General features: G+C 45.8%; 1 protein-coding gene across 3 annotated transcripts; it reads right to left on the bottom strand.

Annotated features, from left to right (window-relative positions):
• Positions 1-278: 278 nt before the first annotated feature.
• LOC122541430 (olfactomedin-like protein 2A) lies at positions 279-16,397 on the bottom strand. Of its 3 annotated transcripts, XR_015753037.1 has the most exons (8): positions 16,017-16,397; positions 11,761-11,994; positions 9,560-9,667; positions 8,923-9,105; positions 6,591-6,792; positions 4,868-5,053; positions 728-2,650; positions 279-692 (listed from the first exon to the last, which is right to left on the bottom strand). XR_015753037.1 is itself a non-coding variant. In XM_043678195.2 (7 exons), the coding sequence occupies exons 1-7, from the start codon at positions 16,077-16,079 to the stop codon at positions 2,043-2,045; spliced, it is 1,584 nt and encodes a 527-aa protein (XP_043534130.1). In that variant the 5' UTR covers positions 16,080-16,397; the 3' UTR covers positions 716-2,042. The 3 variants fall into 3 exon arrangements, 1 of the variants encoding a protein (XP_043534130.1); XR_015753038.1 differs by lacking the exon at positions 11,761-11,994; XM_043678195.2 differs by lacking the exon at positions 279-692 and having other exon boundaries at positions 716-2,650.
• Positions 16,398-16,647: the final 250 nt, after the last annotated feature.

Genomic DNA, 16,647 nt, shown 5'->3' with positions numbered 1-16,647 from the left:
TCTCCTTCAGAATGGCGTCTCACTGGAGACAGTAACCAATGATCTCCGATTGACATCCCACCTGCGAGAGAGCACCACGAGGCCCAGTTACAGGAAGGATATTATTAAAGTGGAGAGGGTTCGGAAGATCGTGTTGTTGGGAGTGGAGGTTTTGAGTTGCAAAAATAGTCTGGAAAGACTGGGACTTTTTTCCCTGGAACGTAGGAGGTTGAGATAAGGTGAATGGCAAAGGTGTTTCCCTGGGAGCGAGGGGGCATATGTAAAAAGTGAAAGGAGAAACAATTAAAAACCTAAGCAGCAACTTGTTCACACTGAGTGGTTCATGTGTGCAATGAACTTCTAGAGAAAGCGGTGGACAGTTTGGTTACAACATTTAAAAATCTTTGGGTAATTACATGATGGGAAGGATTTATTTTATTTTATTATATTAAACAATACAGTTTACAAAACAATTAACATTACCAGCTGTATACAGAGAAACAGCAATTTTACAAGGAAGAGGAGCGGCAAAGCAAGGTCGCAAACCCTACCGGTAACCAATTTTCTGGGAAATGAGAACAAATTTCAAATCCCACTTTCAGTCATCACAAAACAGTAACAAATACATACATGACAGTCCAATTACATAAAGAAAACAGTGCATTGAACACAGACCCGCCCCAGCAAACCAACAAGCCATCCGTCCCTCCCACCTTCCGGCCACTCTAAGGCCGCCCGTCCCTCCCACCTTCCGGCCACTCTAAGGCCGCCCATCCCTCCCGCCTTTCCGGCTCTTGGTCCGCCCTGACACGCCTTCCGGCCACCTCTAGGACAACCCGTCTTGTTTCTCTAACATCCCCCCCCAAATACGACAGCGATCAGGACGGCCTACCCACCTATTGGAAAGGTTTAGATGCACATGGGCCAAGTGCAGGCAGGTGGGACTATTTAAGTTTGGGAACGTAGTCTGGATGGACTGAAAGGTCTGTTTCCGTGTTGTGAGACTTAAGGTGGACAGTATCGACACAGTTACAGCAAATCCAAAGTAGCACAGGAAGCGTGGAGGAAGTATGTTTGTTGGAGGGGTGGGGGCTCTTGTGGCACTGTGATCATGTCCCTGCCTCTGAGCCAGGAGACTCATAAAGGAGCACCTGCTTCCGAAGTTCAGAGCACAGGAACCAAAAAGCTCTTCGGCCCGTCGAACGTTCACCAGTTTTAAAAACAAGCACCTGACTATTCTAATTGCATTTTCCAGCCCTGGCCCAATAAGTGCACGTCGAAATACTTCTCAAACGCCGTGTGGGTGTGTCTTAACATCCTTGAACAGATGGGTTGAACGTATCTGTATGTTGGTTGGTTGAGATGGAGGGGAGGGGAGAACGCTGGTAAGTGGAGCTGAAATGCGCATCAGCCATGATTGAATGGCGGAGTGGACTTGATGGGCCGAATGGCCTTACTTCCACTCCTATGTCTTATGGTCTTATGGGTGGACATAAAAGCAATGGGAGAGGCTAGATTAGCCGGCTTCTGAATTATGAAACTACATGTTGATGGTTCACTGGGCGCATGTGTGATGGTGATGAAAATATTGAATAAAATTTATTTGCACAATGGTGTCTTTACTGAGTCACTGCATATATACAGGGTACAGTACACACTGAGGGGGTGAAATAAGCACTGTTGATGCACACTGGTCGCGTGGCGGAATACTGAAAAAGATAAACAGCAGACTCAGAGCTTCCTCACAAAATAAAAACAGAAGGTCTCCTCAGTCCAGGGCCCGGCTCTAAACTGGCTGGTCAGAGCCCACTTACTGTGCACATGTAAATAAAGAGTGACTTGCTGGCGAGATACTGGCTTCTGTGCAGTTATTTTCGTTTGGTTTTTAAACATTAGAACAAAAATGAATAAACAGGCGGTTCAGAAGGTCTCCTCAGTCTAGGGACTGGCTCTGAGCTGGTTGGTCAGAGCCCATGTCCAGTGCAAAACAAAACATAAAACTCTAATTCTGGAGCAGGATCTCAGCCCACGCTGCGATTGGGATTCGGACTGGGGGGCTGGTGTCAATAAGTAAACATCACATCGTAAGTGACTTGGAATCCATTATCCCAAGCGTACAGGAGCTTGTCGTTGGGGTTGTAGTCTATCTGGGTGAGGTAAGAGTATTTGCTTTGAATTCTCAGCCCTGGGTCTGACTCGGAGCCGGTGTGGGTGTCGAAGGCGTAGCCGACAGTGCCCTCCGTCTGGCCCCGCAGTCCCATCGCGTACAGGACGCCGCAGATCAGGAAGTAGTTGCGGTAGGAGGCACGCCGGAGCTGGGTCCTCCAAGTGGTCTCCTTCCTGGCGGTCAGGTCGACGGGGTCCAGGCGGCTGAGCACCAGCACCTCCTCGGACAGGTAGCCGAAGTCGTTGGAGAAGTAGGCCACCCAGAGGCCGCCCTCGTCCACCGTGAAGTCCACCTCGGAGTAGCCCTTCCAGCGGAAGGTGCCGTCGCCGCCGGAGCCCCTGCCCAACTCGTCCAGCGTCGTCCAGCTCGCCACCGCCCGCAGCCGCAGGTCATAGCGGATCAGGTTCCGCGTGTACGCCTTGTTGTAGTAGAAGGAGCCGTTGTATACGGCGTGCCCAGTCCCCATCCAGCTGGACGGCAGCTTGTACGTGTTACTCCAGCGGCCTGAGGAGGAAGCGAAGGGGGCAACTGGAGGTCAGCGCGTCTCCACCACAACAGCAACAATTTACATTTGTGTAGCGCCATAACAGCGCTTCACAGCCTGTGAGGTGCTTCTGAACTTCGTAAATATTTTCAGTTTGTCAGCTCCCCCACCCCACCCCCGTCCCCACGACTAGAAAATGTGGTGTTTTGCCTCACTGTCATGTCGAGATTGGTCCAAGTACGCCAGAGGGACAATTCTAACCCACCCCTGGTTGAGTAATGACAAAAGGGACCATTTAGACATCGACCTGGCAGAGAGAAACCTCAGCGGGTTTCCCCATTTAGCCTGCAGGGACCCTCCAAAGAGCATCCCATCCACACCCACCCCCTACCCTGGGGCAGGATGTGGGTTCCATAAGACACAGGAGCAGAAATTAGGCCATTCTGCCCATCGAGTATACTCCGCCATTCAATCATAGCTGAGGTAAGTGTTCGGGGTCAGCTCAACACCAGTCTACAAAATAGGACTGTCGAGGCAGGGTCATTAAATATCTTCAAGGCTGCAATAGATTTTTAATCAAGAAGAGAATCAAGGGTGATGGGGAAAAGACATACATGAGGATTTTCATTATTTCATTGAATGGCAGAGCAGACTCGATGGGCTGAAGGGCCCACTTCTTATGGTCTTATAAAGCCAATCAGAGTTAGCAGGCATGAATCCCCTTAGGGTGGTGTGCTGGGAAATGAAGGCAATAAGGAACATTTCAAAGACATCCTTTGGAATGTCTCATTCACTGCTGATAGACAGATGCTCATGCTGACTAGTTAAACGGTTTGAACCCAATGCCCATAACCTTGGCAGGAGTCCCAATGTATTTCAGTTGCATGCAAAGCTAAGTATTACTGGAGTGAACCACATATTGAAGGCAGACTTGTGCCTCACAATATTAACTGTGACTAACAATCAAACTAACCACCAGGCTGTGGGCCCCATTCCGGCAAGACCTCACCAGGAATTTCATTGGAAACTTGGACACTCTTGTCTCTTGGGTTCAAGGCTCAATACAAGTTCGAGCACAAGAGTATTTTTTAGAATCTCTATAGTGTGGAAACAGGCCCTTTGACTGCCCACACTGACTCACCAAAGAGAAGCCCACCCAGATCCATTTCCCTACCCTGTACTTACCCCTGACTAAGGCACCTAGCCTTGACATCCCTAAACACTATGGGCAATTTAACATGACAAATTCACCTAACCTGCACATCTTTGGACTGTGGAAAGAAACCGAAGTACCCAGAGGAAACCCACACAGACATGGGGAGAATGTGCAAACTCCACACAGAGAGTCACCTGAGGCTGGAATCGAACCTAGGTCCCTGGTGTTGTGAGACAGCGGTGCTAACCACGAGCCACCGTGCCATCTACTCAGACAGGCCCATATTGCCTTTACTGAGAGAGTTGTCCTCGAAAAACAGAGTTGTCTTGTTGTGCAACCCACTGCCTGAAAGTGCAGCAGCATATTCAGCAGTAACTGACAGAAGGGGTTTGGATCGATCTTTGAAGGGATACTTGGAGTGGCACAGGGGTGTGCAACTAAATGAATTCCCTTTATCCTTGCTTAACTCAAACTGATCACACACTCATTTCTGTTCTCGAGGGAACACAAGGCTGGTCCGTGCAATCCACCTCATTATTGAAACCACAGCAGACATTATAAATCTCCTCAGGACAGCTTCGACTGTTAAAGACAGGAGTCATCATTGGAAACAATTGTGATAATTTCTTTCATGGTGTGTTTTTCACTGACCAGGCGGCACGGTGGGTCAGTGGTTAGCACTGCTGCCTCACAGCACCAGGGTCCCAGATTCAATTCCAGCCTTGGGCAACTGTCTGTGTGGTGTTTGCCCGTTCGTCCCGTGTCTGCGTGGGTTCCTCCCACAGTCCAAACATGTGCAGGTTATGTGAATTGGCCATGCTAAATTGCCCATAGTGCTAGGTGCATTAGTCAGAGGGAAATGGGTCTGGATAAGTTATTCTTCAGAGGGTTAGTATGGACTGGTTGGGCCAAAGGGCCTAATTCCGCACTGTAGGGAATCTAATCTAATTGCCCTTGAACTGAGTAGCCTGCTGGAGGGTATTTAAGAGTCAACTAAATTGAGCATTGGTGAGGCCGGAGCTGATGGTCTGAATGGCCACCTCCCCATCCCGTAAGGACTGTTATATTTAGGAAAGCTTACCCAGTTTGAAATACTCCAGGTTACGAAACTCGATCAAGGTGGTGCCGAAGAAATAGTTGGCCACATAGACCCGGTCCTGATTGATCACAGAGTCCTTCATCCAGACGCCTTCCCCACGCCCAGAGCTGCTGTGTGTCTTTGGGCCTCTGATCATCACAGGAGTTCCATCACAGCTGTCTTCCCGAACTAGGAGCCAGACAGAGGCAGACTTTGTAAACTTTACTTTGAGGAAAAAGAAACTCGGCTAAGACAAACCAGACATGGTTTCGAGATGACGGGTTCACAACCACCTGATGAAGGAGCAGTGCTCCGAAAGCTTAGTGCCAAATAAACCTGTTGGACTTTAGCCTGGTGTTGTGGATATTTAACTGCTGTAAACACTACATTCTTACTAAGAATCACCGTCTTGCAAACTGATGTACTCAGAAAGCTACTATAAACTGCCCATCACATATCCACTGGTAAGTGCTGCTTTCCATCCAAATGTGACACGTGAACATAATTTATAAAACAGTATCGTGACAGTAACCTCTGTATAAAAATGGCTGCATATCTTATACCCAGCTCACTGCAAGAACCAACACCAGATCTCTTTGGATGTAGACCAGTTAATCACTCTACGCTTGATTGAAGCAACACTGAGACTGCCCAAGCAAACACTCCCTCTGTGTACAGTGCCTGGACCATGTGATTGGTCACTCACTGGATGCAGTGGGCAGAGCCTACAGCATGTGATTGGTCACTCCCTGGGTACAGTAGGCAGTGCCTACACCTTGTAATTGGTCACTCACTGGGTACAGTGGGCAGTGCCTACAGGCGATTGGTCAATAACTGGGTACAGTGGGCAGTGCCTACACCAGTGTTTCCCAAAGCAGGGGTTGTGTAGTCCTCACAGTGGGGTCATGAGAAAGGATTTTGGGGTCACGAGCTCTGAGGCAGCAAGGGTTAGGTGTGGCCGAAAACATCAAACTTTGGCTTCAGAAAAACCTACTGGTCTAATACTGTCCCTGCCCTGCCCTCACCTCCCCTACTCTCAGAGTTCTCACCAAGAGTCACAGAAGTTTCAAGCTTTGAAACGGACTGACGTTGGGGAGATGCTGTTGGAGCAAAGGCCAACAGAACTGAGGCCTCATCTCAATCGGCACCTCCCAAAGACTCTGGTGGGGTCAATGATCACAGAGTCATACAGCATGGAAACGGACCCTTCAGTCCATCTCATCCATGCCAACCAAGTTTCCCAAACTAAACACATCCCATTTACCTCTGCCCCATGAGCTTTCCTATTCACGAACCTGCCCAAATGTCTTTTAAATAGTGGAACTGTACCTGCATCTACCACTTCACTGGTGGGTCATTCCATCCACTCACCACCCTCTGTGTGAAAACGTTGCTCCTCAGGTCTCTTTTGAATCTTTCTGCTCTCACCTGATAATTATGCCCTCTTTGTTTTGAACTCCCTTCCCCTAGGGAAAAGACACTTGCTATCCAGCTTATCTATGCCCCTCATAATTTTACTTTGATTTTAACCTGTCCCTATAACTCAAACCCTCCAGTCCTAACAACATCCTTGTAAATCTTTTCTGAACCCTCTCCAATTTAATACCATCCTTCCTATAGCAGGGTGACCAGAATTGTGCACACTACATCAAAAGCATAACTGCTCTGTGTTTGGAAGTATGCTGAACTTTTTGGGATCTTCTGAAAGCATCAGTCCTGAACTTACTCATGTTTCTGTACTCGTCTGAAGTTTGTCCGTTTGCTGTCTTGGGAGGAGGTACTGAAGGCCGAGAAGTGGGTATGTGCAGCCTGGTCCTGGGCTTTGTGCTAGCAGGGCTCTGAGGCCTGAGTTGGTCATTTGTGCTGCCGACCTTTGAAATGCTCCTATTCATGGGCAATGACTTGCTTGGGGTCAGCCTGACCACGTTCTGTAAAACAACAGTTAGGCCTTAAAGCAGAGCTACTTAATGTGTGATTTACCAGAGGTATTCAGAATCAAGAGGGGCTTTGATAGTGCAGACCATTCCCATGGTCTGCAGAACCACAACACTTCCAGGGACACCTGCAAAACTCGCAGAGGAGAAATTTCTCTAAACGTTCCAGGCAATTTTATTAACTTTTACTTGTTAAAAATGTCGTGGTGCCAATGGGAGTGATGATTTTCCCTTAAGATGTTTGATGTCACACTTGGTCAGCATCCCATGACACTGTCAATGTTTACTCTCCCTGCCAGTGATGCACAGTGGCAGCAGTGTGTGCTATATGCAAGATGCACTCTGACAAACCCATCAAGGCTACCGAAAGCATCTTCTAATCTGCCACATCCACCATGAAGATGAGCAAGGGCACTGTACGGATGGAGGAAACCCTTTAGAGTCATAACTACATAGAAAGAGGCCATCAGGTCCATGCCAGGTCTCTGAAGAGTAAACCCATCACTTCCATTCCCTGTAGCGCTGCGAGCTTATTTCTTTCAAATACCCATCCACCTTCACCTTCAAGCTATTTGTTACTTCCACTTTGACGACCTTCATAGTGTTATGGACTAGGCCAGACCACTCAAAACATTCTTAAGCAGGCAGCCCAGACCATAACTTTGCAATTTGTTTCGGTAAGTGTACAGTGAAAATGATCTGGATTAAGTTAGCGAGGTTGACTACCAGGTTTAAAACAGACAAAAAAAAAATTATTCACAAAATTACACAATGAAACACAAAGAACAGAATGAAGAATGCCTACAGAACTCAGTCTATCCAAACTAGTGTTAAGTATGCTGTTCTGAATATACACAACAGTCCCAATAAGCAAACTCCATTTAAAACACAATACAAAAAGGATCAGATGCTGGCAGATTTAAGTTAGAAGGACAGAAGAGAGAATTTCCACTCTGATCACGGTGAACTCTCAACCAGTTCTGGACTGAACTAAACTGCTCAGCTAGAGAGCTGCCCACTCCCCTTTCATTCTACAGGTCACTTCTAAAACATGACCATGTTGGCCTGAAGTCTCATCTGTTGACATATAAACAAAATCCTTTTCATCTCTGTACCAAACCAGTCTGATCGGAGCCCAGCCTGGTTTATTACCTCTCTGAAAAACATCAAGGACAGAGTATCCTTGCGCCAAGGAACAGCTTTTAGAAAAACATGGACTAGCTTTGTGACAGTAGACAGTGAATTTATGATAATCAGCAGTCACTGTGTAAATATGCTGCCCCTCCATCTCCTCCCTAAAATCTTATTCTCTGTCACCTAGATTAAACAATCTCAACAGTGCAGAAAGAGGCCATTTGGCCCATTGAGTCTGCGCTGACTCTCTGAAGGGCATCCCATGCAGACCAATCCTCGCCAAACCTATTCCTATAATCCCACATTTCCCTGGCTAGCCTACTTAGCTTGCACATCCCTGGACACTGCAGGGCAATTTAACATATCAAATCCACCTGAGCTGCACATCCCTAGACACTAATGGGGCAATTTAGCATGTTCAATCCATGTAACCTGAATATTTTTGGACTGTGGTATGAAACCGGTGCACCAGGAGGAAACCAACTCAGACACAAAGAGAACGTGCAAACTCCACATGCAGTAGCCCAAGGCTGGAATCAAATCCATGTCCCTGGTACTGCAAGACAGTAGTGCGAACTACTGAGCCAGCGTACCACCCCAAACCTTGTACAACCGACAAACAGCTTTGCTTCGTCTGAAAAATCCCTTCCAGGCCACACACCTTCCTGACTTGGAAACAATATCACTGTTCTTTCACTGTCCCTGGGTCAACACCCCTCCATAACAGCACTGTCTAGGTGTCCCTAACCCCAAGCACTGCAGTGATTCGAGAAAGCTGACAACAGCAGCTCCATTAGAAAATCAGAAATGGAGTGCATTGTCATCACAAGCTGCAGAGACGGAGTCTCAGAGCTGCACAGTGTGATTCCATGATTTAAATTTTGTTGTGTGACAGATGAGAGGGAACAAGTGTTCCCCACCAGTCCTGCAATGATCTCCCCACCCCAGAAGAAGGTTGATCTTTGACCTCAGTTCAGTGACTCCTGGTACCTTTGTGCCTTTATCGAGTGGGAGAGGCTGCTGCTTCCGCAGTAGGAAGTTGAGTTTGCTAATCTCCTTCCTCACATCCCTCATGGCGGTGGAGAAGTTCTGGTAGATGGAACGATGCTGAACAATTGTCTCAAAAGTCTCTCTCAGAAGGGCGTTGACACTGGGAACATTACGTTCCAGCCTCTGGTTACAAACAAATGCTGACATGAGTGCAAAACATCCGCTTCCATTTAATAAACAGCACACAATCTTGGAGAATATTAGACCCAGATAAAAAAGTTGTCAGTTTTGTTCTTCTAAGAACCCCACCCAAACTATCACATTGATACATAGAAAGTTACAGCCCAGAAACAGGCAGAAGAACTCAGAGCAGGAGTAGGCTATTCAGCCCCTCAAGCCTGTTCCATCATTCAATATGATCATGGCTAATCTCATCCCATCTCAACTTATTCTCTGAGGGAATAGCTTTTGAAATAGCTGATCAAGTTACCCAAGCCTAGTTTCTCATCAATGTCACTGGGCCAAAACCATGGAGCTCCCAACCTAACAGCAGGGTGGGTGAACCTCGGCACAAGGGCCTGCAGTGGTTCAAAAAGGCTAATCACTATCACCTTCTCTGAGGATGACTGTCCTGTACCTTCTCCAGTTTCCTCAGTTGGCTGTTGAGTTTGGCCGAGTACGAGTTTAGTCTCTTGGTCTCCTCATTGTCAAAGATCTCCTGGAGGTCAATAGCCAGTGACTGGATCTGTAACAAACAAGACATGAAGATCATGCACCCCCAGGCCTGCACTCACTATAATGGATTAAAGGTCATGCTCTCCAATGAGAACAATTTTGCTGTGGGAGATGGGTAAGGAAGTAAAATTCGCACCATGCAATTGCCAGGCAATGATCATCTCTCAGCAAGTGAGAATGAGAACCATCTCCCCTTAACATTCAATGGTATTATTATCACTGAATCCATCACTGTCAATATGCTGGAGGCGAACATTAATCAGATACTGAATTGGACCAAACATAGAAATACAGTGGCTTGGAGAACAGCTCAGAGTCTAGAAATCATGAAAAGCATAACTCATCTCCTGATTCCCCAAAGCATGTCAACAATATACAAGCCACAAGTGGGCAGTGTGATGGATGACTTCAGGTCCAACAACACTCAAGAACCTTAATTAATTGATTGATTTGATTGATTGACTTATTGCTGTCACATGTAAGAAGATACAGTGAAAAGTGTTGTTTTACAGGGTATACAGGTAAATCTTACAATACAAAGTGCACCAAGGTAGCAGAACAGAGTGCAGAATACAGAATTACAGCCACAGAGAAGTGCAGAGGGGGAGAGATTAACATTAACATTTGAGAAGTCCATTCAACTGTGTGATAACAGCTGGGAAAAAGTTGTTCTTTAATCTATTCATATGTGTCTGCAAATTTGTATATCTTCTGTCCAACAGAAGAGAGCGGGAAAGAATATAACCTGGGTGGGAGGGCTCTTTGATTACGTTGTAATCATGATGAAGGGCTTTTGCCTGAAACGTTGATTTTCCTGCTCCTTGGATGCTGCCTGCTGTGCTTTTCCAGCACCACTCTGATCTAAACTCTGGTTTCCAGCATCTGCAGTCGTCACTTTTGCCTAGGGCTCTTTGATTACGTTGATTGTGAATATACATAAGAACTGGGAATGGGAATTGGCCATTCAGCCCATCAAGCCCATTCCACCATTCAATATGATAATGGAAGATCTCATCTTAGCTTCAACTGCACTTTTCTGAAAGCTCCCATAGCCCTTTAACCCACTAATAATGAAAAATCTGTATATCTCCTACTTAAATTTATTCAGTGTCTTGGCATCCAAAGCATTCTAGGGTAGTGAATTCCATACCTTAAATGACCTTTGAGAGAAGTAATTCTTCCTCATCTGTTTTAAATCTGCCACTCCTCAGCCTAAATGATTGCTCCACACAAGGAAACATCTATTAACTCAAGATGTTTGACACCATCCAGGACAATGTTTCATTGGCATATCACTTACCAGTTCAACATTAGGTCCCTCCACCACTGATTCTCAGTGGCACTTGTGTGTGCCACTTACAAGATGCACTGTAGCCAATCAGCAAAACTCATTCAACACCAGTTTCCAAACACAAGAATGATGGCAGCAGATACATGGGAACACCAGCTGCCAGTTCCTCTCCAAGCGACATATCACCCACTCTTGGAAATATATTGCCATTCAGAGTCTACCCATACTTTAAGGTCAGCAGTCATTCAAGAAGAAAACTCATCATTACCTTTTTGATGATACTTAGAGATGGAAAACAGATATTTGACTAGCCAAAGATGCTTACATACAGGGATGACATTTTGTAAATATACAAAAAAACTAAAGATGGAGAAGGAAACATGAGGGGAATGAAGGATAAAGGGAATGAGGGACAGAGGGCCAAGGATAGAAGCAATGAGGGAAGAACAGAGACAACACTAACCACAACTTCCCTCCTCTACAGTTAACCTACACTTTGTTCTTGCAGTATTCCTGTTCTCCTTCCCTATCTCGTTTTCCTTATTTTCCCCTCTGTCACGTTCACTGAATTTTACAAATATTGCAGATTTGTTTACATCTTTTCTCTTTACAAAGTTATTGTACCTATTATTTTCTTATTAGTCCCAGTTGGCCTGATGGCGAACAAGCCTCAGCAGATAATGAGCCTTTCTCTGAGCTTTGGACAGAACTGGTTATTGCTGCCTCTCTCTCACCCTCTCTCAGTTTTAACCACAGCAGCTGGCATCAGAAGATAGAACCAAAGGCTGTGCCGGCCAAGGTCTGAAACTTACTGTTGTCAAATCTGAGACTTCTACCTTCGCCTTTGCTGCTCCACGCTCATTCTTGTATTCACATGGGTCGACCCCACAGTAACACTTGCACTTTGACCCAGAGCTTGCCATCTCCTGTAGGTGAAAGCCCCTGGCCCAGGTCTTGCCACCTGTCCACCTTGTCTCCATTGGGGTGGGCATTTTGAAGGCGCAGTTACAGTCAGTTTCTTCTGTCCTCCTTGAGACAGCTTTGTTCTGATAGATTTAATAAACACATATAATTTCACAGAATTTGAAACACAGAAATAGGCCATTTGGCCCAACTGATGCAAGCCAATATCTATCTTCGCAGATGCCTCCTGTCACTCATCAACATATCCTTCCATTCCTTAAAGTTTTGACCATTAACAGTTGGACAATTTTGTATGTTTGACTTAAATGCTTCTTTCTAATTCCTATTCTGTCGACTGTTAATTATTTTCCATACATATTCATACAACTGAAAAGTTAGAGTTTTTTTGCTTTAAATAATCAATATTAGTTCCTAACCAAACATTCCTGGTCTGGAAGTTTTCCCAGACTAAAGCCTTTACCTTAACATAAGTTATTCCCTTAATGACTCTGAACAATCTCTTTCAAATGAGAGAACACTTGCATCTGACTTCCAAACCCATGACCACTACAATTTAGAAGGGTAAGAGCAGCAGATAATGGGAGCACCACAATCTGCAAGCTCCTCTCCAAGACACTCACCATCTTGACTTGAAATTATATTGCTATTCCTTCAGAGTAGTGGGGTCAAATTCTGAAATTTCCTCCCTAATGGCACTGTGGGTCAACTTGCATCAAATTGCAGCAGTTCAAGAATGCAACTCACCTTCACAGGGACATCTAGAGATGGGCAAGAAAGGATCACCCAGCCAGCAACATCCACATTCCATGAATGAATAAAAACAAATTTATGTCTCTCTCAAATTGAAATAATGTAGTTTTTGAAGTAAGTTTGAAAAAGAATCTTTGTCATTATAGATTCTTCTAAAGCTAAAGGCTTAATTTTCCTTTCACTGCAATAAAGCTCCATATTATGAGTACATTATTGTATGAACATTCCAGGGATCTTTGCAGTAACCTTCTATCAGACATGTATTGGTTTTAAGTAATGGTTCATGAATGTTTAAACCCCCCTTTACAAAATAAACCAAAGCTCCTATGCCACTAGTTTGAAATCCAAATTCTTCAATACAAAAACAAAAATGATAAAAATTCAACCACACATCTTTCATCACAATAGTTGTAGAAGTGTGGAACTCTCTTCCATAAATGGTGATTGATGCTCAATCAATGGTTAATGCTAAATCTGAGACTGATGCTGATTTGAATGGATCCAAAGTTACTGAGGAAGAGGCAAAAGTGGATATGTCAAGTTAACTCACAGATAAGCTATGTTCAAATTGAATAGTGCAGCAGGTTTGAAAGGTTCAATGGCCTCTTTCAGTACCAATGTCCCTCTCTCACTCATGTTTTTATCCATCTTCCTTTTAAACATATCTCTACTTTTCGCCTCAAACTATTATGTGTGGTCATGAGTTCCACATTCTTGCTACTCTCTGGGTAAAGAAATTTCTCCTGAGTTCTCTACTGGATTCCATTCTTTTTTTAACATTATGTCATGTTGCTATCACTCAAAAGGCCAACATTTATTGCCCATTCCTACTGGACCTTGACCTGAGTGGCAGAGGAGGACACTCCAGTCAGAGCTTGTCAGCTCTGCTAGTTTCTTTTCTTTTCCTCTTTTCTTTTTTTCCCCTCTCTCACGTTGTTTTTCCATTTTGTCTTTTTCTTCTTCTGCCAGTGACCCGAAGTGAAGCAGGGAAGGTGGCCAATGAGACGGGAGTGAATCGGGGACATCCAGAGGCTCGGAGAGGAGGGGGGGATGGTCAGTGGTCTGGAGCAGACTGGGGATGGCCAGCAGTCCAGAGCAAAGCAGGGATGGCAGCCAGTGGGTCTGGAATGGTGTGGGGACAGAGGCTATGAACCCAGACTGAAGTGGCTACTGGTTGGAAACCATTGGAGCTTGGTCAGACCTCGTGGAAGCCCTTATAGAGAGAGTGTCTTGTTTTAGCTTCTGCTTTATTTCATATTTCCCTAACTTACCTTTGTAACATCGTGTAACTTTTTTTTTCTTTATTTTCTCTATCTTTGGAGTTAAAATTTGTACCCAGGTACTTTGTACTGAACATGATGCCATGTGTTGGTGACATTGTACACTTTTCACTGTACTCCTGTTCTTTTGTAACTTGAGTACATGTGACAATAAACCTCATTCTAATAACCCTAATTCTGATAACATGGGCACTTAAGAGTTGACCACATTGCTGTAGAGTCACTTGTACCCAAGTGAGTATTTACAACTATTTGCGATTGTTGTCATGGTCACTATCATGGAACTGAGCTTTGAATTTCAAGTTTTATTATTTGCATTTAAATTCCATCATCTCCATTGGTGGAATTTGAACCCATTATTAGCTGATTAGTAGTCTGGTGTCTGGATTTGTGTCCAGTTACATGACCACCATGCTGCCCTCTGCCAGTATACTGGGATCCAGAATATTGGCTTCCCCCACAAGTGGTAACATCATCTGTCCACTGATGTGTGGAAATGCTAGGTTTAGCAAGAATGGCAGCAATCTTTCATTCAAGAATCATATTCACATTCAGGAATTGATTGCAGATTTTAAAAATAATCTATTAAAAGACACATTATCTGCAAGATTTCGCACACCAGCTGAAATCTGGAGCCCGCTATTGAGGGATAACTATTTTACTGTAAAATAATGGTATTCAGTTCCCAATAAATAGCAATAAATAATTTGTTTCTATTCTACACTTTTCCTGATCTCAGAATCTCCTGAAGAGTGGGTTATTTATATTAACCCAGCACAGACCTCAGTTTAGCATCTCATCTGAATGATAACACCGCTGACAGTGCAGCGTTGAAAGGTTCTGCAGTGGGACTTGAACTCACAACCTTCTGACTCAGAGACGAGAGAGAGATTTGGATTGCAGTCAATCGCTGTCATTGCCCCAGCGTACACTGAACCTCCTGTCTCAGTCATCATTCTCCCACAGCCCCAGAATGCACGTAGGCAAACACCAGAGAAAACTGACTCGAACCTAATCTCTCTGTGCCCAGTTACCGAAATAAAGTCAGTCCCAAAACAAGACCCCAATGTCCCCCTGACCCACGAGGCTGGTGACTGTTTCAACACGACTGGTGCTGCAGTCTTTCCTCAGGGCACTGATTTCACCAGTGGGTTTGAATTTACAGCACATTTCAGAAAAGGGGAACATGCAGCATTGAAAACAGGAGACGACCAGCCTCTTGAACCTGTTCTGTCCTTTAATTAAATGATGGCTGAACCAAATTTTAAGCCCGTCCTTACAGCTTTGTTCCATATTATTTAGTAACCTTACCCAACAAAGTTATATTGATCCCAGATTTGAAATTTTAATTTGCACCCCATCCCCAGTCCTGTTACTCGTCCATTCATTGTCTACATCAACCTTGCCCCCTCTGCTATCATTGCAATCCTGACAGCTCTTGGTGGGAGAGAGATCCAGATCTCCGCTCCCTTTTGTGTGAAGATGTTTCCAGACAACTGCCCAGGATGACTGAAAACAAAAGCTGGAGATCAAGCGGCATCCATGGAGAAATAAACAAGCTCAAATTTCGACTCTAAATGACTTCATCAGAGTGCAGAATCGCCTTGCTCTAACTATAATGCCTAGGTCCAGCCCCCGACGTCTAAGCCCACTTCCTTTAACCTCCTTATTCTAAGCCAAAAGAGCACCCTCGAAGTTTTGTCCCGTTTGTAATGTAGGAACAACAGCAGCCAATCGTCCCACAATCGGCAATCGCGGCACTGTGTGCTAGAGCAAGACCCGAACTCTCAACCTCCCGACTCGAAGGAGGCAGATTAACTCACTGAACCAAGCCTGACAGATCTCGAAATGACCACGGTGAGCACAAACTGGTTCACAAATGCTCCTCTGGAGAGGGGAGTGCTGTCATTTAAACCTGAGAGACTCAATACCCACCACAACCCGGCTACCTGCTCACTTCCCCAAAGATTTGGGCAATTCGCGATTGGCAGTAAATTTCCAGCCTTACCCACATTCCAGGGAACAACAAAAAGCTCTCAATACCCCGACCGACTCAGCACATCCCTCTGCCCAACCGACCCCCGGCAATGTAGCAACGAAACGCTCGAACTTACCTGAGCTGGGGTGGTCAGGACGGGGTTTAGGAGCAGTGTGAAAACCATAAGTCCAGCCTTCATTTTGTCACCGACTCCTGTGCTCACAGCCTGGTTCCCCACGGCAGCAGAAACCCGCCAACAGCAGGAGCTGGCATTGTAACCGGGGTTAAGCTGGGATGCCACTCTGTGTCCCCATCCTTAGGCCAGGTTAGAATGGGGGTGCTGGTGGCTGCAGAGGACCAGCAGAGGTGGGACACAGTGTCCAGGGGTACAGCTGCTTGTCTGGTGCTAGAGCTCCATTGTATCCCTCCTGTCAGGTCAGATGGTGACAGCCGCCGGCTAGTGCCCCAAGTTTCCTGGACTCAGACCGCGCTCTGTCCCTCGGGGGTGGGGGGGGGGGGGGGGGGGCGTGTGTGGTTTTGGGGGACTGGGGGGGGGGGGGGGGGGTCGGCCTTCACAGCTCTACCCTTCAGTGTCAGACGGTTGTAATTTAGTTTGCTTTCACTTTCTCAGCAGTCCCCTCTGTCTCGCAAGCGCACAAACACCTCGTTCTGCCTCTGCATGCATCTGTCGTGTTCTTTCGCAGACCGGAGTCAGGAACTGCTGGTTAACCCGTTGCATACCGGGATTTCTCGCCACTACCAGCCGC

This window comes from Chiloscyllium plagiosum, unplaced genomic scaffold, assembly GCF_037043375.1.
Source record: "Chiloscyllium plagiosum isolate Xiang-an unplaced genomic scaffold, Cpla_swu_hap1 HiC_scaffold_35, whole genome shotgun sequence".
NCBI lineage: Eukaryota > Metazoa > Chordata > Chondrichthyes > Orectolobiformes > Hemiscylliidae > Chiloscyllium > Chiloscyllium plagiosum.
The sequence above is the reverse complement of the archived record's forward strand: the minus strand, read 5'-3'. Positions and strand labels throughout refer to the sequence as shown.

Coding starts and splice junctions, on each gene's coding strand:
- LOC122541430 (XM_043678195.2), bottom strand. CDS start 16,079: ATGAAGGCTGGACTTATGGTTTTCACACTGCTCCTAAACCCCGTCCTG. Junction 11,995..16,016: donor TCCTGACCACCCCAGCTCAG/GTAAGTTCGAGC, acceptor TAAATCTATCAG/AACAAAGCTGTCTCAAGGAG. Junction 9,106..9,559: donor AACTGAGGAAACTGGAGAAG/GTACAGGACAGT, acceptor GTTTGTAACCAG/AGGCTGGAACGTAATGTTCC.